At 42.2% G+C, this 23,071-nt stretch overlaps 1 protein-coding gene across 4 annotated transcripts in view; it reads right to left on the minus strand.

Moving 5' to 3' along the window:
* LOC139562617 (attractin-like protein 1) overlaps nt 1-23,071 on the minus strand; it is a 290,320-nt gene that overhangs the window by 158,500 nt on the left and 108,749 nt on the right. For all 4 annotated transcript variants that reach the window (XM_071380435.1, XM_071380434.1, XM_071380436.1 and 1 more), the window contains one exon: nt 10,920-11,013. In XM_071380435.1, coding sequence (XP_071236536.1) covers nt 10,920-11,013 — 94 coding nt within the window. The remainder of the gene's footprint in view (nt 1-10,919; nt 11,014-23,071) is intronic.

Here is a 23,071-nt window from a genome sequence, read left to right on the forward strand (position 1 = left end):
CTCACACCATGTGCCCAGCTCCTGGCAATCAGACATAGGCAACAGTGCAGAGACAAAATACTGCACAACAGTCTGTTTGTGAGAAAGAGAGCGAGACAGAGAGAGAGACAGAGAAATGTGTGCGAGTGGACCTGCATGGGTCCTTTATTCTCTCTTTTTCATCTTGCAAGTGGAAATGAAGGAAGGACACAATTCATTCTATTTACACTCTCCTCCATATTTATTTGGACAGTTAATTTGGCACTATACTCCAGCATGTTGGATTTGAGGTGAAATGTTTCATATGAGGTGACAGTAGAGAATGGCACCTTTTATTTGAGTGCATTTTTATACATACAGTATCTGTTTTACCATTTAGAAATGAAAGCACTTAATGTACAATATCTACACTGAACAAAAACATAAATGTAACATGTAAAGTGTTGGTCCCATGTTTCATGTGCTGAAATAAAAGATCCCAGAAATGTTCCATAACCACAAAAAGGATATTTCTCTCAACTGTTGTGGACAAATTGTTTATATCCCTGTTAGTGAGCATTTCTCCTTTGCCAAGATATTCCATCCACCTGACAGGTGTGGCATATCAAGAAGCATGATCATTACACAGGTGCACCTTGTCCTGGGAACAAAATGTGCAGTTTTGTCACAACGCAACAGATGTCTCAAGTTTTGAGGCAGCCTACGGAGAGCTTGGGATTTAAAAATATGAAACGGGGGAAAAAAACAATTGTTTGAGGAAAATAACTTCTAAATACAATGCTCTCTTGTTTCATGATGGGTATGGACACGTGGGCTACATCATGGAGGAGGTTTTACACACATCCAAAGCATGGCTAAAATAATGTAGGCCTGCCTACAATAACATTTTATAAAATCAATATTGGTCACATACACGTGTTAAGCAGATGTTATTGCGGGTGTAGTGAAAAGCTTGTAACAGAGACAGCATACATACCTACAGTGCATTCGAAAGTATTCAGTCTCTTTCCACATTTTGTTACGATACAGCCTTATTCTAAAATGGATTCAACATTCCCCCCCCCCCCCTTATAAATCTACACTATGGCTGTCCCTGACTAAAAAAAGATCTCGGTTGACCAAGAGTTGTCTGTTCTTTCGACCAATCGATTGGTTGACATTTTTAAATGTCGATTTTTCCATATATTGACACATACTATGTATTTAATCAAATCAACTATATTCACTGAGCTTGTCTGATACTTTAAGCACACGGTTTTATTAAATAATTAAGACACACAAATGACTAGAGGGAGTCCGACCAGCAATTGATTTGATTGTGCTGGGCAGGGCTCAGACTTGCTGAGCTGTGTAAAAAAAAATGTTTTAAAAGACAGCAAGTGACTATGTGACTAGCACCCGTTGTCTCCCTCTCCTCCCTGCTGCAGCGACCACCACAGAACATCGACAGTGTTTATCGCGCTGTCCGTGTTGCTGAAGCTGCAACATAATTACAGTAATTTATGACTGAAAAGTTCTGTTATCGAAATCCCTCATTTGTTTAGGAAAAACATTCCCTATTCCCTCAACCCTTGCTCTCTTTACGTGACATGTATGCATCGCATGCACGTGACCAAAGACCTATTCGCACGGGACTAGTATTACTAGAGAACGTTGGTTGTAATTATTCCTCCAGAATGTCAGCTATTCCAAAGGATGATTCGGACGGGATTTGTTTTTTCCCCAAACTTCCCCATGTCACATAATTCTGAATTTTTCCCCAATAAATTTAAAATTATGACAAAAGCCTGGAGGTTTTTATTCTAGGCGTGAAGATACATGTCCAGGTGATAGGGCCACAGTGATAACTCCAGCTTGGTTCCCAAGTTTCTAAACCATACCGAACAATCTTTCCTATAGTGTGGGACCTTATATAGACAGGTGTTTGCCTTTCCAAATCATGGCCAATCAATTAGATTTACCACAGGTGGACTCCAAACAAGTTGTAGAAACATCTCAAGAATGATCAATGGAAACAGGATGCACCTGACCGCAACTTTGAGTCTCATAGCAAAGGCTCTGAATACTTAATTAAAAAAAGGTATTTCTGTTCTTAATTTGTTTTCGCATTGGTATTGTGTGTAGGTTAGGGCTGACCCCATTTAGTCGACTAGTCGATTGTTTGGTCAATAGGCTGTTGGTCGACCGAGATTTCTTTAGTCGAGCAGGAATTGGCGCCTTTTCCCAGATTATGTTGCTATGTGCATAATAGCAAAGTTAGCCAGCATATTGGTGTTGAGAACGATGCCGGAGGCAGCAGCAGAATCTGGAGATGAGAAAAAAGCCCTTGGCTTATTGTCGAAAAAAAGTGAGGAGAGAGAAAACCTGAACTTAATTAGATCTATAATCAATAGTCTAACTGTTAAATGTGCTTGGCTTTATAAATCATCAATATTTCTACATAAACAAAGTCAGATCCTGCTTCTATTGCCTGTTTGAGTGATTGTTTAATAGCATACTGATTCCGTAAGCACCAAATCTCACGCAACGACATGTCAAGTAAACAATTTCACAAATGTGGCTGTTTTTAATCTGTGCTTTGCTGTAATAAAGGCTTTAGAACGTTCAGTCAAAGAAATAATCTAACATAAATCATGTAGCAGATATAGGATATGGTAGAAAGAGTATGTGGTCTTTTCGTGGACCGGCCTCGATTTGGTCCAAACATAGACGTCTATAAGTACAGAGATCCTTGATGAAAACCTGGTCCAAAGTGCTCAGAACCTCAGACTGGGGTGAAGGTTCACCTTCCAACAGGACAACAACCCTAAGCACACAGCAAAGACAACGCAGGAGTGGCTTCGGGACAAGTCTCTGAATGTCCTTGAGTGGCCCAGCCAGAACCCGGACTTGAACCCGATCGAACATCTCTGGAGAGAGTTTATGAAAATAGCTGTGCAGCCACACTCCCCATCCAACCTGACAGAGCTTGAGAGGATCTGCAGAGAAGAATGGGAGAAACTTCCCAAATACAGGTGTGGCAAGCTTGTAGCGTCATACCCAAGAAGACTCAAGGCTATAATCGCTGCTAAAAGTGCTTCAGAGTAAAGGGTCTGAATACTTATATAAATGTGATATTTCAGTTGCTTATTTTTAATAAATTAGCAAAGATTTCAAAAAAAATTTATTTTTGCTTTGTCATTATGGGGTATTGTGTGTAGATTGATGAGAAAAAAAATACATTTAATACATTTAAAAATAAGGCTGTAACAAAATGTGGAAAATGTCAAGGGGTCTGAATACTTCCCGAATGCACTGTAGATAAAAAGGGAATGTCAGCTCACTTTTGCTCCTCTCAAACTTGATGTTTTAATAAAGCTTTGATGATTAAGATTAATTTCCAAGAGGTCTCATAAGCTAAACACATTATCAACGGTCTTGAAAAAATTACTGTTTTATGTTTCAGCGAGCTGATATAATTGCATTTATTTATTTTATTTAATCTTTATTTAACTAGGCAAGTCAGTTAAGAACAAATTCTTATTTACAATGACGGCCTACACCGGCCAAACCCTAACCCAGACGACGCTGGGACAATTGTGCACTGCCCTATGGGACTCCCAATCACGGCTGGTTGTGATACAGCCTGGAATCGAACCAGGGTCTGTATTGACGCCTCTAGCACTAAGATGCAGTGTCTTAGACTGCTGCACCACTTGGGAGCCATATAAGACAAGTAAATTGCCGAACATGGCGTTAGGGCTGGAAAATGCCAGTGCGACAGTTTTTACATGATAAAATTGCTAACTAATGTGCGTTTGACACTAACCGCCTTAACGCCTACCGAACATAGAACCCTAAATGCACTATGCATTATGTGGGTTGAATGCTGTAAAACAATAAAACAATTAATAACAGTTCCATGATGGTAGTGACTGCCCATTACTGCTTATCACTTATTAATCATAATTAATTCACATTAAAATATGTTTTATTTGATGAATATAATTTCATTCCAAGTCATCATCTCATCTCTAAAGCTCTGCTGCTGTCTGACAAAAATCACTATTTTAGGAGTTATTAAAAGTAAATAAGTCATACTTTTATGACTGCTGAATACCAACTATCAATCACTTAGATCATGCATTTTCAGGCTCACAAAGCAACTGTTTTCTATCCCTCTCGATCTCGTGTTCTCTTCTCATTCGCCTGGTCTGCTCCACACCGTTGTCTCTTCTCAGTCACCGTGTCTGCTCCACACCGTTGTCTCTTCTCAGTCACCGTGTCTGCTCCACACCGTTGTCTCTTCTCAGTCACCGTGTCTGCTCCACACCGTTGTCTCTTCTCAGTCACCGTGTCTGCTCCACACCGTTGTCTCTTCTCAGTCACCGTGTCTGCTCCACACCGTTGTCTCTTCTCAGTCACCGTGTCTGCTCCACACCGTTGTCTCTTCTCAGTCACCGTGTCTGCTCCACACCGTTGTCTATTCTCAGTCACCGTGTCTGCTCCACACCGTTGTCTCTTCTCAGTCACCGTGTCTGCGCCACACCGTTGTCTCTTCTCAGTCACCGTGTCTGCGCCACACCGTTGTCTTTTCTCAGTCACCGTGTCTGCTCCACACCGTTGTCTCTTCTCAGTCACCGTGTCTGCTCCACACCGTTGTCTCTTCTCAGTCACCGTGTCTGCTCCACACCGTTGTCTCTTCTCAGTCACCGTGTCTGCGCCACACCGTTGTCTCTTCTCAGTCACCGTGTCTGCGCCACACCGTTGTCTTTTCTCAGTCACCGTGTCTGCTCCACACCGTTGTCTCTTCTCAGTCACCGTGTCTGCTCCACACCGTTGTCTCTTTTCAGTCACCGTGTCTGCTCCACACCGTTGTCTTTTCTCAGTCACCGTGTCTGCGCCACACCGTTGTCTCTTCTCAGTCACTGTGTCTGCTCCACACCGTTGTCTCTTCTCAGTCACCGTGTCTGCTCCACACCATTTTTATTATAGCTCAGTGCTCGGCACAGACCAGACAAGTTTAAAGGGGCGCGCAATGGATTTTGGTCATTGTAGTTAATTACCAAATTTTCTGCACTAAACTATGTTGAATATTGGCCTGTTGGAAACTCCCTACAACAATCGCACAGTGCAGGCTTGATCTGATTTATTTATAGAGAAACTGCACATTGAGCTCATAGGGAAAAAAACAAATGAAATGGAATTAAAATAATTGAACTGACATCGGCCAATTTGTTGTTTAAACACACTTCTAAATTGAACCTGATATTGCCATGATTAAGAAAAATCATGAATGAATCACGAATAACGATAAGTGAGATGCCGTTCAGAGGCTACAACAAAACACGCTAAACTCTAACTATTACCAATAACATGGGAAGGTAGCATTTTTGGGGGTATCATATTTTTGCCTCTAACCTTCTCACTCATTATTAGTCATGATGCATTCATGATTATCCATAATCATGGTAGCATCCACGTGAATATAGAAATGTTCTTCTATTCTTACTTACAACAAAAGTGACTCCAAAATGGCACAAGACATTATTCATCCCCATTCAGTTCCTATTGAACAGAACATAATCCAAAACAGAACCAAAACAAACCACTAATATATCCAACAAGTTGTGCAAGGAATATGGGACCAAATACTCAACTTTGGACTATTTCAATACACTATATGTGAATTTTTCCAAATAGTTATGACTTCTTCAAATAGGGGAACTAGATATAGTTGAAGTCGGAGGTTTACATACACCTTAGCCAAATAAATTTAAACTCAGTTTTTCACAATTCCTTAAATTTTATTATAGTAAAAATCCTCATGATGCCATCTATTTTGTGAAGTGCACCAGTCCCTCCTGCTGCAAAGCACTCCCACAACATGATGCTGCCACCCCCGTGCTTCACGGTTGGGATGGTGTTCTTCGGCTTGCAAGCATCCCCCTTTTTCTTCCAAACATAACGATAGTCATTATGGCCAAACAGTTCTATTTTTGTTTCATCAGACCAGAGGACATTTCTCCAAAAACTACGATCTTTGTCCCCATGTGCAGTTGCAAACCGTAGTCTGGCTTTTTTTATGGCGGTTTTGGAGCAGTGGCTTCTTCCTACTGAGCAGCCTTTCAGGTTATGTCGATATAGGACTTGTTTTACTGTGGATATAGATACTTTTGTACCTGTTTCCTCCAGCATCTTCACAAGGTCCTTTGCTGTTGTTCTGGGATTGATTTGCACTTTTCGCACCAAAGTATGTTCATCTCTAGGAAACAGAACGCGTCTCCTTCCAAATTTTTAAAGGCACAGTCAACTTTGTGTATGTAAACTTCTGACCCACTGGAATTGTGATACAGTGAATTAGAAGTGAAATAATCTGTCTGTAAACAATTGTTGGAAAAAACTATAGTTTTGGCAAGTCGGTTAATGAGTTTTAATGAGTTTTAATTGCTCCAACCTAAGTGTATGTAAACTTCCACCTTCAACTGTACATAAAATGTTTTCATTTCTAAATGGTAAAACAGATATGTATGAAAATACCCTCAAATAAAACCTTACATTCTGTACTAAAATGCTGGAGCATAGATCCAAATATTTAGCTTCAATGTCCTAATATATTTGGAGAAGAGTGTAAAGTATGTGTATGTGCCCCAGCTCGTGTGGTGTGTGGCGTGTGTGTGTGTGTGTGTGTGTGTGTGTGTGTGTGTGTGTAGCCTTTGTACAGTGGGCCAGCAAGCTTGATGTCCACACTGCAGATCTAAGCAGACAAAGGCACTGTGAGCCAACGTTGGAGCAAAGGACAAACGGCCCCCCCAGAGAATGAATAACACAACCACTCCTGGCCTCGCTTACTCTTATTTGACATTTCAGAGAACATAGCACACACACATACACACACACACACACACACACACACACAGATAAGGCTGACAAACACACACACTCACTATACTTACATCTACAAAGATAAACTAATACATCACAAGCACACACAAGTAAAACCACACTCTCACGCACAACACATACACACACACACAGGCACAACACACACACAAACAGTTTCAGGTTGGCATTCGCAGAGGAACCCTGCTCTTGCTAATGGTTCCTTTATTGCAGCCAGTCAGAGTGTGCACATCTGCTGAAGCAGAGGGACGGGGGCCTTACCGCCAGCCGAGGGGAAATCGATCGTTCATAATCAAAATGGCAAATAAATGTCTTCCATTACACACAGCCATTTTGAGAAAGCTCTCTGGAAGGAAAAAAATAATAGTTTTGACGGCGAAAGAATTTGATGGGAAGCGTACGTGACAAATCAAGGAGTCGCACTGCGCAGGCAGTGCAGGGAACAAATATAAATACACGCGGGAAGTCAACTGCTCCCACTCACAACACTTCAAGACTGAGGGAAGGACGACTAATGAATATGGGAAAGCGGGGATGAGGGAAATTATTTTCCCAAGTTGCTGACAAATGTCCAAATTTGTGGAAAACAGTGACCGTCCACGTTCACCATTCCCCAACTTTTTCGATTTGAGTGTCCTTCCGAGTTTTGCGGGTCAAAAACAACATTTGTGCCATGCATGGTTTAATCAATCTCACGTTGAATCTCTTTTTCTGTGGCCTAGTTTCATACCGTTAACATATTTTTTGAGGAGTCATGAAGCTACTGTAAACAAGCAATGTGGTTTAGATTGAATAGGGCATTTAGTGTGGGCAGAAAAATCTAACTGCCCAGACATTTTTGATGATCAGCACTTTGAACATCAGAAACACCTGAATCAACTTCTACTATTCATAATTTCCCCTCATCTCAGCAGGCTAAAACTGTTTACCAGAACAAACAAATATACATCTGAAATCAGCGGTTAACATTTGTTGTTTGCTTGATGCAAAACTCTTTTTGAATCGCATCCCAAATTGCAATCTATTCATAAAACAAAAACACACAAATCAGCCTGTGTAAGTGCTCTGCTTGACATGGAAAGAAAAGCTTGTGGTTTATACGTAGAACGTGCAGGCATCGTCCCCTTGGTCAGTTGTGTAACTCATGACAGTCACATGGTAATAATGTGTGTGCGGTATGAAATGAGGCTTGCTCTAATGTGACAGGTACTTAATAGCTGAGACCAAATGCTGTTTTCGAGTGTGAATGCGCGTGCAGGAAAGTGCACAGCTTGATAGTCCTGTAAAAGGAGCAGCGGTCAAATGGTAATGACAGAGATGTCCCTTTTGGAAAACAAAACCTTCTCACTCGTATGCAAAGCATTAAAAAGACACCGCTACAAAATACACGTGCACACATGACTTGACATTCACAGAGGGACGATAATAAACATGCATGCACTCTCATTCTCTTAATAAATCTCTCAATCCCTCGGACACCTGCATGCAAACTCAAACACGCGCACCTGCACACACAGGAGCCCTCCAGAGTTGAGCAGGCCTCATTAGAACATAACAGTACCAGTGACAGCAGCGCACTTCTCCACTCCAGGATTTATTGATGCAGCATTTTTCACCCTGCCTTTACCCCCCCGGTGAAAGCACTTAGGGGTATTATAGTGCAGCACAGGGCCAGCCTGGCACTCCGATGGCACAAACAAACACACTGGGTGATGCGCCCCCTGTGCCAACCCCATTACTGGTATTAAAGCCTTGGCTAAGGCCCCAAACGCACATTAAGAAAGGGCCAAATTGCTGACACTGCAAGGGGGTTCAGAGAGGGTACAGCCCCACAACTCATCCCAAACTAGTGGGATATACCATTGACATTGTAGGAGCTAGAATCATCCTACACCAAATAAGGTTCTTGAGAGCGATGCCATAGGGTAACCATTTGATGGGTCTCTGAATAACCATAAATGGGATGGTTCTTTGAAGAACCATACAAAAGTCCAAACCCAGAATCAGAAATTAATAGCCCTGCTGTAGGGTTTTAAACCTTATTTGCATATTTCCCAGGGTGCCTGCTCTCACTACTGGTGTCCTCCAGGGTACGGTTCTAGGCCCTCACTTGGCTCTGTCATATCCTCACATGGTCTCTCCTATCATTGCTATGTGGATGATACTCAACTACCTTTCTCCTTCCCCCCTACTGACACCCAGGTGGCGACACGCATCTCTGCGTGCCTGGCAGATATCTCAACTTGGACGTCGGCCCACCACCTCAAACTCAACAAGTCGGAACTGCTCTTCCTCTCGGGGAAGGCCTGCCCGCTCAAAGACCTCTCCATCATGGTTGACAACTCCACAGTGTTGCCCTCCCAGAGTGCAAAGAACCTTGGTGTGACCCTGGACAACACCCTGTCGTTCTTTGCAAACATCAAAGCAGTGATCTGCTCCTGCAGGCTCATGCTCTATAACATCTGTAGAGTACAACCCTACCTCACACAGGAAGCGGCGCAGGTCCTAATCCAGGCACTTATCCTCTCCCATCTGGACTACTGCAACTCGCTGTTGGCTGGGCTCCCCACTCTACAACATCTGTAGAGTACGACCCTACCTCACACAGGAAGCGGCGCAGGTCCTAATCCAGGCACTTATCCTCTCCCATCTGGACTACTGCAACTCGCTGTTGGCTGGGCTCCCCACTTGTGCCATCAAACCCCTGCAACTTATCCAGAACGCTGCAGCCCGCCTAGCTTTCAACCTTACCAAGTTCTCTCATGTCACCCCGCTCCTCTGCACACTCCACTGCCTTCTAGACGAATCTCGCATCCACTACAAGACCATGGTACTTGCCCACGAAGCAGCAAGAGGACCTGCCTCTCCCTACCTTCAGGCTATGCTCAAACTCTACATCCCAACCCCAGCACTCCGTTCTGCCACCTCAGGTCTCTTGGCCCTCCCACCCCTACGGGAGGGCAGCTCCCGCTCAGCCCAGTCCAAGCTCTTCTCTGTCCTGGCACCCCAATGATGGGACCAGTTTCCCCCCCTGAAGCTAGGAAAGCAAAGTTCCTGCTAATCTTCCAAAAATATCTGATACACTACCTCTTCAAACAGTATCTTACATAATCCTCCTCTTCACCTCAACCCCCCCTTCTAGCTCTGACTGTACGGATAGCTCCGTTATTGAGGAAACATGTCGTTTCTATGCCTGTGATATGTGCTTGTCCCACCTAACTATCTTAAGATGATTGCACTAACTATAAGTCGCTCTGGATAAGAGCATCTGCTAAATGTCTCAAATGTAAATGTACCTTTCCAGTGAATTTACCAGTACCATGACTGTGTTTATAGTGAGGAGTATTAAACCTGTCACCTGTGATAAAAAGAAGCGCACTATGGTACACAGAATCCAAGGGTTTTAAAGTAGAGCTGGCAGGAATGTTGCCTGTACAAACTGTTTCCTGCTGTTTAGGGAGAGGCGTGATCTATTTCTATATTCAAAAGGTACTCACACATCTGAGCTATCTTTGTTGCAGGTGCATGGTAACAATTGAATAACACGAGAGAAAAAATAAGAAAGCTTTACGTAAAGTTTAATAAAAGAGCAGTGATACTAGCAAGAAGTGTGCAGGTTTCTTCTCATGATCTACTTCTATAAAAGAAGCATACTTTAAATCTCAGCTTCTTAACTAGCTCATCCGTATGTTTTTTAAACGTCACATTTTTGTCAATCCAAAAGCCAAGCTATTTATAGGCAGGAATCTGCTCGATGGGAGAACCATCCAATGCATAAATGTGTAAACCATCATATTTCTACAAGAATTAGAAAACAACATTCATAGATTTTTTCCCTGCATTAAGTACCAAAATGGGCCTTTCAGATTTTCTGATGAACAGTAGATGCCATGTCAAGAACCCCACACTTAACTCAAAGGTTATTTATTTGGTAAGAGTTCTCCAAGGAACCTTAAAAGAGTTGAGGAACAAGCATTTAAGAACCTTCAATTTCTTCAACATATGTCTCATAGTGGAATGATGCAAAAAGGTCAAAAAAAAAAAAAAAAGGTACTCACAGCTGGCACTGGTCTCCCTTGATTCCCTTGGTTTGGCAGTAGCATTTCCCCGTCGACACCTGGCACAGATTGGCATGCCCGTTGCACTTGCAGGCTACCATGGTCAAAGAAAACAAATGGAGGAGAAAGAAAGAGAGAGGAGAGGGGGGGAAAGAGGAAAACACTGTCAGTCATCTCACAATGATGCACAACCCACAAACCAGAGAGTCAGACAATCAGACAGGAGAGTGACAGGACTGAATACAGCCCGTAGCTCTGGGCCATATCTGAATGATGCAACATCTTCTTGGACCGTTCTGCTTATGACTAATTACCATACTCTCTGGTGGCAAAAGGGTCAAGACTGGTGACCTCACCTAACCCGAAGGTCAGTGACCTTGGGTTAGCCAGAGAGGAGTGACAGTGAGTCACATCATTTGATGATTGCAGAGGGCAAAACAGCATTGAATATAAACATATTGCACACTCAAGAGCAACATTAGGCAGATACAATTTGAATGTTTACAGCAAGTCAATGTTTAAATCATGACTGTTAGCTTCTGCATATATGCTGACCAGAAAACTTGGGGATACAATGATAAGATGAAAATGATGTGACTAGGAATGTGTTTAGAGTTACTCATTCTGAGCAATCCAAGGGAGTGCAGAGGGTAGAACAATGTTTCAGAGCACTCAGGTCAAGGTAACCTGGGGCTTCTCTTGTGCCATTATGAGTCTAAGTACATGATTGTACTGAGGTAAACAACAAGTAGTCGTGGGAAAGGGAATTGTATTTGTATTTCACTGTAGGTAAATAAAAAGTTCCATCCTCCATGAAAGTTTTGAAAGACTGCAGGAGAGTGAATGTCTGAAAAGGACAGAGAGAGAGAAATTCCTCACGAACTGAGGATAATAATATACTATGATTTTGGTGATTTCCATAAAATGTTATCCATAGATGGGTCCTTTGGAGGAAGGATTGTTGACATACAGAACCAGTCAAAAGTTTGGACACACCTCATTCAAGTTTTTTTTAAACTATTTTCTAGATTGCAGAATAATAGTGAATACATCAAAACTATTAAATAACACATATGCAATCATGTAGTAACAAAAAAGTTTTAAATATATTTTATATTTGAGATTCTTCAAAGTAGCCACCTGGCTTCAAAGTAGCCCTGGTAAGGCCTTGATGACAGCTTTGCACAACAGGTGTGCCCTGCTAAAAGTTAATTTGACACTCCATTGCAGTGCTAGCTGTGCCACTAAAGATTCTGGGTTCGGTGTTTCCTCTGACACATTGGTGCGGCTGGCTTCCAAGTTAAGTGGGAATTGTGTCAAGAAGCAGTGCGGCTTTGTTGGGTTGAGTTAGGAGTACGCACGGCTCTCGACCTTCGCCTCTCCTGAGTCCGTACGGGAGTTGCAGCGATGAGACAAAACTAACTACCAATTGGATACCACGAAATTGGGGAGAAAAAAGGGTAAAAAAAAGTAAAAAAATAGTTTGTGGAATTTCTTTCCTTCTTAATGTGTTTGAGCCAATCAGTTGTGTTGTGACAAGGTAAAAACATTTTTTTAAACCTTTGTTCAAGTCAGTTACAAACAAATTCTTATTTATAAATGATGGCTACCCCACCCAAACCCTAACAACGCTGGGCCAATTGTGTGCTGCCCTATGGGACTCCCAATTACGGTCGGTTGTGATACAGCCTGGAATCGAACAAGGGTCTGTAGTGACGCCTCTAGCACTGAGATGCAGTGCATTAGACCGCTGCGCCACTTGGGAGCCCTGGTAGGGGTGGTATATAGAAGTTAGACCTATTTGGGAAAAGACCAAGTCCATATTAAGGCAAGAACGGGTCGAATAAGCAAAGAGAAATGACAGTCCATCATTACTTTAAGACTTGAAGGTCAGTCAATACGGAACATTTCAAGAACTTTGAAAGTTTCTTGATGTGCAGTTGCAAAACCTCTCAAACCTATGATGAACCTGGATTGTCACAGGAAAGGAAGACCCAAAGTTACCTCTGCTGCAGAGGATAAGTTCATTAAAGTTACCAGCCTCAGATTGCAGCCCAAATAAATGCTTCATAGAGTTCAAGTAAAAGACACATCTCAACAGCAACTGCTCAGAGGAGACTGTGAATCAGGCCTTCATGGTCTAATTGCTGCAAAGAAACCACTACTAAAAGGACACCAATAATAAGAAGAGACTTGCTTGGGCCAAGAAAAACAAGCAATGGACATTAGACCGGTGGAAACCTTGGTCTGGAGTCCAAATTTGAGATTGTTTTGTTCCAACCGCCTTGAACGAATGATCTCCGCATGTGTGGTTCACCCCGTGAAGCATGGAGGTGGTGGTGTGATGGTACTTTGCTGGTGACACTGTCTGTGATTTATTTAGAATTCAAGGCACACTTAATCAGTTTGGCTACCACAGCATTCTACGCCATCCCATCTGGTTTGTACTTAGTGGGACTATCATCAGTTTTTCAACAGGACAATGACCCAACACACCTCCAGGCTATGTAAGGGCTATTTGACCAATGAGAGTGATGGAGTGCTGCATCAGATGACCTGGCCTCCACAATCACCCAACCTTAACCCAATTGAGATGGTTTGGCTTGAGTTGGACCGCAGAGTGAAGGAAAAGCAGCCAAGATGTGCTCAGCATATATGTGTGAACTCCTTCAAGACAGTTGGAAAAGCATTCCAGGTGAAACTGGTTGAGAGAATGTCAAGAGTGTGCAAAGCTGTCATCAAGGCAAAGGGTGGCTACTTTGAATAATCAAAAATATATTTTGATTTGTTTAACACTATTTTGGTTACTACATGATTCCATATGTGCTATTTCATAGTTTTGATGTCTTCACTATTATTCTACAATGTAGAAAATAGTAAAAATAAAGAAAAACCCTTGAATGAGAAGGTGTCCAAACTTATATATATATATATATATATATATGCTACTGATCAACAACAAAAATCAACTTGGTCAACCAACAGCCTATCGAGTAAACAATCGACCAGTCTAATAATTGGGGTCAGCCCTAATAGAGCCTTGGAAAAAACATCCCATTAAAGATGTACTTTAGTAGCCAACATAAAGTCAAACCACACTGTGATACGCCTGACATTGATGTAAAACTAGACCCTCCTCCATACCGCTTTTATGTTCTATAGGAGGCACGGAACCCAGTGACGTCCGCCACTAACTAACTACTGCAGCAGCAATAGAGACATGCCACTTCACTTCCACTGTCTGTCCTATTTACAGAGAAACACAGAGATAGAGCAAAATAATGAAATAAACAGAAAATACAATGAGGATTTTGTTTTGGGAGGCGGTGCAGCTTGTATCTTTGGGGCTTATGTTCTATAAGCTCAGTCTCTCGTGCTCTCAGTCTCTCGCGCTCTCTCAGTCTCTCGCGCTCTCTCAGTCTCTCGCGCTCTCTCAGTCTCTCGCTCTCGCGCTCTCTCGCTCTCTCAGTCTCTCGCTCTCTCAGTCTCTCGCTCTCTCAGTCTCTCGCTCTCTCAGTCTCTCGCTCTCTCAGTCTCTCGCTCTCTCAGTCTCTCGCTCTCTCAGTCTTGCTCATAATATGTATATTTATATACAGGGCGCATTTGTAAAAAAGACTTAGGTCTCAATATGTCTTCCCTGTTAAAATAAAGGTTACATCAAAATGTGTATCTCTCCCTCCCTCCCCCTGTTGAACAAAGCCAGATATAGATATAGATAGCCAGATTCTCAGATGTAACTGACCAAATTGGAGAAGCTAAAACAGAGAAACGCTAAGATTGCTCATACTTTTTCATGATACTATTCACTTGACAGCAAAGCCTGTCTTGTCTGTACAACGAGATATACTCCCCTCTCTCACAGCCCTAGTGGGAACTATCATACAGGACACTATAAACACTCCATCAAACATACCTAAACAACTCCCACACTTCCATAACCAGATCATCTGTCATACACACAGGCATCCCAAGATGAAACACCTCCCCCTTACACATTCATACCCATAACAGACAAGTCTAAATATATTTTCAGCTATACCGAATTTGCATTTTGCGTTTTTGAGAAGAGTAAGATAAGGGATTTTGCCAGTTGGAAATATTCCTAGCTATACAGACAATGTAGGAATAGTTGAACAGCGCATACAATACTCTGACTCAAGGTAGGCATTATGAATGTTCCAACATTCAGGCTCTGTGTAGATGATGTATGATACAGTACATTGTCTAAATCTGCTAGTAGCCACAATGAAAACTGAAGTAGAATAAAAAAATCATTGGCCCAGTGCAGGTATAGGTCTGTACAGTAGATTTGGTTCTCTTTTAGTCCTCATTTAGACTAATCTTCCAAGAGTCCTTAAACTTTAAAATACAATATATAATACGAACACATTTTCACATAACACACACTGTTACAAACAGACATAATACACTAACATATTTACCCGATAAATACTCAGTCTAAAATGATATTGATTCATCTACCATAGTCCAGCACAACTTTCCTATGTATTATATTTCAATGGTTTAAATCTAAATCTAAATGTTATTTAGCCTATTTCTCTTTTCTGTCTTGATAACACATAGATGGTGGACAATCTATTCCTAGTATTTACTGAATGTCTGTCTCTTACCAACTGAATACCGTTGTGAATAGAGTTTGGGCGTTTTAAATTGTGTATATTATGAAATAAAATAAGCATGTTTTTTCAATTATCTTGTTGATTTATGACCAACCAAGAGCATTGCGAATGACTACAACAGAAGAACCATATCTCCACCTTAAAACAATCCTTGCTGCTTTGTTCTGTGCAATCTGCAGTCTCCTAATTCACTTGCTGATACATTTCCCCAGACCACAGAACAGTAGTTCACCTGACTCTCAATTAATGCTTGTGTTATTTGCTTAAGAATCTTTCCTGGTAAATATTTAGCTATCCTTCTGATCTTGCGTGCTGTTTTAAATATATATATTTTTTTACATAGATTAGTTATTTGAGATGACCATGCTAAGCAGGTGTCTTGCTGCACTCCTAGTAGTTTGGTTTCTACCACTTCCTCAATTTGTACTCCCACAATACTTAATTGTATCCCATGCTGTGTTGGCCTTTTCCTAGTGGAACAGACCAACAAAACTTTGGTTTTCTTGGTGTTTAAAACCCTCTCCCTGATATTCTCCAAATCTCCTTGTAAAGCTTTCTGTACCTGTTGAACAGATGGTCTTGCTGTATAAATTGTAGTATCATCTGCAAATATAGTAGCTTGAGTTTCAGATAAGGCATAAGGAAGGTCGTTGGTATATATTTAATAAAGAAGTGGCCCAAGGCAGCTGCCCTGCGGTATTCCACAGTTTAAAGCATGAGGGAAAGAAAATTAACCATTGATATTGGTGGACTGTTTCCTGTCAGTTAGATATGACTGTTCCCAATTCAATGCTACCTCCTTAAAACCATAATGTATTAATTTTGCCAAAATTATTTCATGTTCCACTAAATCAAATGCGGCACTAAAATCTACAAAGTAGACTACATTGTCAAACTTCCAAATTGTCTAGTATGTGTTGTGTAACAGTGGGTTGACTCCTGTAGGCTGTACTGTACAGACAGGGAGCAGCCTGCAGGACTGTAGAGTGCCTCTCCTCTCTGTGCAGAGCAGACACTGAGCTGATTTATGGCTAAATTAGGATCTCTATGAATGTACTCACATTATAGGAGTAGAGTGGTGCAGAGTAGTGTGCTTCAGAGGCTGCTGTTCAGGCACTTAGACAGGGAGATGTGACACTATAACACTACAGCAGGGCATACTGTAGATATGACAAAAACACACACACGGCTATGCTTGCAGAAACATGCATACAGTGTAGAGTAAATATAGAGATGCATATTAGCGGACTCACAGCCAACCATCACTTTACTCATGTTTTTCCAAACTGTGGTTGTCTACAGGGACTGCTTCTAAACTAAAGAGCTTCGAGCAACGAACACGTCTATACACAGCAGCAGGAGAAACCCCAATGCATCTTTTGTAAGATCCACAAGTCTCTTCAGAAGACACAAAGGAACACTGTGACATAATGCAGCTCACACTTCTGAGCCCAGTTCTGAGACAACACAATGTGATTGGCTAGCTGATTGGCTACAGTGGCAGGGCTGACACTCCAGAGCCTCCCATACTGCACTCTGGTCCTGTGAGACTTGACAAATCTTAGTGCAGTAGTCACCAACCGGTCGATCAAACATTTCTGTAAAAAAAAAGGGGTTAGGGTCTCCTACTTATTTTTTTGGGGGGGGGTTGCGCTGTTGGCGGTAGGTGCACTTGATTCAGCAGCCCTAGCACCAGGAAGGAAAAGTGTTCCCATATTGAACCATTTCATGTGTCTAAAGGTAGAACTCTGGCTACCCGGCAGGCCCAGGGAGCAAATCAAGTGCAAGGCCTACCGCTGGCCAATCAGATAGCTCAGATCACGGTGTCTGCACAGTTTCCTCGAGCCATATACTGTGAAAAGAAGCCTTGAACGCACAGCAAAGTTGATGATAATGTGAGATTTCAAAACCATGACTAGAGAGAGACAGCAAAGAGCTGCTGTTTTTATGAATAAGATCATGTTTAAGTTATTCATTACTGTCAACACTTTGTTAAACAGTTTATGAGCCATAAAATGTGCGTTCTCCCTACTAATACTCACGCTACAACCAGCACTGCAGCTACAATGAATGAGTGTGGCAGAAAAGTGTTTCAATAAGCTTCCGTTGTTATTATTAGAGGCCTGTCTTTAATATCAAAGAGTATTTCACTTTCTCTGGTCATAGGAGTAACATGAATTGGTGCATGAGGCAGAAATAATGCAGTGCGACTTGAGTTTCGCCATCAGCTGGAAGACTGTGTCCCCTTTTCTCAGTGGAGGGAGAGCGGAGGGAGAGCGGAGGGAGAGCGGAGAGAGAGCGGAGGGAGAGCGGAGGGACAGTGAGTCAGGTGAGAGGCAGCCTCGCCGCTGCTCCCTCCCTCCCCTCAGACTGACCATCAGATCCAGGCCCTCAATCCAGTAAAAAAAGAGAGAAATTGATTAAGCTCATTCAGCTGTGCCTCACAAGTAATACAACACATGATCTATTATCAGTGTGATCATATACCTAACATGCTGAAATATAATTTCAAAGGGGTCTGAGAAGAACAACATTGGCATGTCAAATCAAGAGTAGCCAATATGCAGTGATAATGTATTGGGCCTATAGCCTACTGCACAAACCTCATTGCTACAGAACTGTTTTTAATTGGTTAATGTTGCCCAGGCTTACGTTTTTTTATGTCGTGAGCGGTAGATCTCGGCTTGCATTCAGATTCACAAAGGATCTTGGCTCAGAAAAGGTTGGTGACCACTGTCTTAGAGTGTGAGTCCTTATAGTGCAACACCGTGTGGTGTATGCTGGCATACAGGTAGCACTGGCTTCTAGTGACATACACTGCCAGTCCCTCTGCCAGTTCCTCTAGGACCCTTCTTTCGCTAAAGTTAAAACTTGTGGCTGAGTTCTCAAAATGAAAGGACCATCTGTCAAGGTATACAAAAGTGTCTTTGAGTTAGCTTTGGGGGGGGCAGAAGTACTGAAATAAGAAGGAATTGCAGAATCCATTGATGTGATTCAATAAAACGGTTAAGCCTCAATTTCATTTGAAGACTAACCCAGAGATTTTTCTGTCATTAAAATCCTTGGGCGGGCAGGGCAGCATTTTTCCGGGCCACTTAAGTCCAAAGTGAATTTTGTTAATAATAAAGTATGTAGAAAAGGTATTATACCTATATAAAAAACAATTATATCATCTTTGAGAATAACAATCACCAAAATAAAAAGCTAGACAGTCATGGAGAAATGAAAATTCCAAAAACAATCAATTTAGCAGTAATGATTTGGGCAAAATAACACACTATTAGCCATGGCAAAATGGATAGAATTGCAAGACATTTGCTTTAAAACTGCAAATTGTTCTCCCAGCTCCATGGCAGAATACTGTATTTAGAAACACAGGAAATTATCGTAAAAACTGCAAACATTTCTCTCTGCTAGAATTGCAGGAAATGGGCTTAAAAATGCTAAAATGTCTCTACAACGGCAAAATGGGGCCTCTAAATTTTTCTCTAAAATGTGGCCGCCGCAACGGGTCGACCATGCCCATTGCCACGCCCCCTGTCACGCCCACCACCTAAGCCCCATATTGAACCATAAAAAACCCTGCTGTAACCATCTGGGAGGTCAGCAGTGCCTGCCCGTTTAAAACCTTGCCTGTTAAAATCAGCCATCGATTCAGGCCAGAGTATCCAGGTGAGTGGACTATCATAAATTGGTCAATTAAGCACTCCTTTCTAGCCTTCCAGGACTAGAGTTGAAGTTACCTGCTGGAAACCGATTTGTTTCTAACAAGGTGGAACAGTATCCTAATCCCTTATATGCTCCCTGGCTAGATCAATTACACTCCCTGGCTACATCAATTACATCAATTACAGTTGGCCAGGTGTCCCCAGTCCACCTGGCCAACTGTTCTGCCTGCGGCTATGGAACCCTGACCTGTTCACCGGACGTGCTACCTGTCCCAGACCTGCTGTTTTCAACTCTCTAGAGACCGCAGGAGCAGTTGAAAAGCCAACTGTGCTGCACCCTCTACTGTGATTATTATTATTTGACCATGCTGGTCATTTATGAACATTTGAACATCTTGGCCATGTTCTGTAATAATCTCCACCCGGCACAGCCAGAAGAGGACTGTCCACCCCTCATAGCCTGGTTCCTCTCTAGGTTTCTTCCTAGGTTTTGGCCTTTCTAGGGAGTTTTTCATAGCCACCGTGCTTCTACACCTGCAGTGCTTGCTGTTTGGGGTTTTAGGCTGGGTTTCTGTACAGCACTTTGTACGAAGGGCTTTATAAATACATTTGATTTGAAAATTTGATTCGATTTACATTGGGTGTGCCTGCGTTCGGCTGCTCATCCTTTCATTTAACATGGCATGTGTCACTGCTAGTTCTTTACCACATTAAAACCTGCCTTGATTGAGGATGCCTTGAAAACAGTATTGCATTGGGAGCCACTAAACTGCGATGTCTGGGAGGGAAGGGAGTTGACGTGAAAAAACATGTAAAAAATAAAATATATATTTTTTAAACTCTCCTCTAACTGACGAGGGGATTTGATATAAATAATATTTCCTCTTTCTTGTGCAAACCCCTGTTGAGACTACAATTCCTCACCCCACTACATTCTGCGTTTGTGCATAGAAACAGCAGATCTAATGCACAAACACTACAATAGTGTGTGTGTGTGTGTGTGTGTGTGTGTGTGTGTGTGTGTGTGTGTGTGTGTGTGTGTGTGGTTGTTTTATTTGTGTTACATAGTGACCAAAGTAGTGAGCTGGAATCTTGATCCTAGTACTTTGGTCGGAAAGTAATTTTTTTTTATGGATGACCAAGATTTCATAGTAATACACTGAACAAAAATATAAAAGCAACATGCAACAATTTCAATGATTTTACTGAGTTACAGTTCTTATAAGGAAATCAGCCAATTGCAATAAATGCATTAGGAAATCTATGGATTTCACATGGCTGGGCAGAGGCGCAGCCATTTGTCTGCCTGGAAGGGCATAGGCCCACCCACTTGGGAGCCAGGCCCAGGCAAGCAGAATTACTTTTCCCCCACAAAAGGGTATTATTACTGACAGAAATAATCATCAGTTTCATCAGCTGTCCGGGTGGCTGGTCTCAGACAATCCCGCAGAAGCCGAATGTGGAGGTCCCGGGCTGGCGCGTGGTCTGCGATTGTGAGGCCGTTTGAACGTACTGCCAAATTCTCTAAAATGATGTTGGAGGCAGCTTATGGTAAAGAATTGAACATTCAATTCTCTGGCAGAAGCTCTGGTGGACATTCCTGCAGTCAACATGCCAATTGCAAACTGCCTCAAAACTTCAGACATCTGTAGCATTGTGTATGACAAAACTGCACATGTTAAGAGTGGCCTTACTGTCCCCAGCACAAGGTGCACCTGTGTAATGATCATGCTGTTTAATCAGCTTCTTGATATGCCACACCTGTCAGGTGGGTGGATTATCTTGGCAAAGAAGAAATGCTCACTAACAGGGACGTAAACATATGTTTTTTGTGCATATGGAAATTGTATTTTATTTCAGCTCATAAAACATGGGACCAACACTTTACATGTTGAGTTTATATTTTTGTTCAGTATAGTTTAAATGCACTTATTTTAATTGCTGATTTACTATTCACCTCACAAGATAAAAGCTAAAGCAACATAACTGCATTCCAAAAGGAGGAAAACATAACTGCACTGACCACTCTCACATAACTCTCTCTACCCCCGCTAATGTCCTCTCTACTCTCCCCAATCCCCTCCACCTCCCATCGCCTCCATTCCATGTCTATTTTAAATTGTGATGAGCTGACTCCTGGCTGCTACCCTTCATCCCAAAACCTTATTCTTTCCCCATTCCTCTTCCTCATAGGAATGGCTGAACAAACCAGAGGTAACTCATTTCTACTGCAGGAGATGTAGGAACCACCAGGCTGATATACCGCAGGCTAAAGAGTCTATAGGCTGAGACTTTTATACACCAGGGTGGAGGGATTTAATAAGGCTGTGACAGGACAACGGCCCACTGAGACATAGGTTCAACATGAATCTACTGGAGTCTAACACCACAGTACTGTTGAGGTGTCCAAAGCCATGCACGCAGGCATTAACATTATGGACTTTGATTTGAAGAGGTGTTGAAACAACGCTAATGTGCTAGTAGCACACGTATACCTGAGTACACAGTACACTGAGTACACAAATACCCGAGTACACAGAGTACACGTATACCTTAGAACACAGTACACACCACTGTTCAATCTGAGAAGGGTTCAGTCTGCCCAGAGTTCCGTCAGAACAGGAATGAGGTATTCAAGCTACTTTTACTAGCCAAGAGAACAGGTGAGACGTCCTGCAGTAACTATATCTGGAGTATAGTTGGTGAGCAGGAGGACAGTCTTTATAGATGTGATACAAGTCAACATAAAGCTGTGCAGGTCTCCTCTAGTGCTTCATCTCCCCAGGCCAGCCTTCCAACCTCTCCATAGGCCTTCCAGCAAGTGACAAGTTCAAAGAATCATGTAATGAATAAAATAATTGAATTGGGCCCAGGGATTTTCTTCCTTCACGTAGAAATTGAAACGTGGCAGCACCCTTCTCCCTTCCTTCTATGCAGTGAAAAGAGCGAGATTATACTGTACTGGCTGGTGTTGGTGGCAGGCAGTATGGTGTTCAGGACAGCCTGAACATAGTCAGCAGACACACAGCCTCCTCTGTGCTGCTGAACAGATGTGTTGGCACACAGCATAACATACCTCATACACGTATGATGTAAAAAGATCAAATCATGGAATCAAAACCAGCAACACTGTATGTGCTGTCAGAGAGACTGACTATAAGGCATCGACCCGCTTCTCTGAATGTGAGGGTTCAATTCTTTATTTTTGATTTAATAGAGTCCTACTAAATCTCTACGTCTGGTTGACAGAGGACCTTGAAGATTTCATGGCATCATGGCAGACGGCACACAGGTAATTGTAGAGCGGTCTGTCGGTAAAGAGCACGACCTTCACAAAGCCGGCAGTGATGAAAGTAAACCTAATAACCCATGTGGATCACAAATGAAGCCTGGCTAAACATGATTAAGTGTCACTGAGCTTTGCCTACATGACATGTTAAGAGGGGCAGCTAGATGCCCAGTGAGCCCTACTGGAATATGTCAGAAAGACAATACGGAGGAGATGATGGACATGAATGGAGAGAGGGGCATGTGGTTCTGATCCATCTCATGTTGATCTTTGTCTGAAAACAGGGCCAATCACCAATGACCTTGTTTTTTGCTAGATTTTTGTTTTTAACCAAGCTATTAGTCTAATCCTCTCTCTTTTGGAAGGATATCATTTTCTGCCCACTTCATAAATCTCAACCCTACAGACCTGCGATCTTAATTTGATCACTTTGTCGTCACAGACAATTTTCCTGCGCAGCAGAAAATGCAAATTGTAGTATATTAAAGATTTTAAAAAGGCCTTTAAAGTCAGTCATTTCCACTTAATTTCAGACTTGATTTATCTTTACGAAAA

Source organism: Salvelinus alpinus, chromosome 32 (assembly GCF_045679555.1).
Source record: "Salvelinus alpinus chromosome 32, SLU_Salpinus.1, whole genome shotgun sequence".
In the NCBI taxonomy this organism is placed as follows: domain Eukaryota; kingdom Metazoa; phylum Chordata; class Actinopteri; order Salmoniformes; family Salmonidae; genus Salvelinus; species Salvelinus alpinus.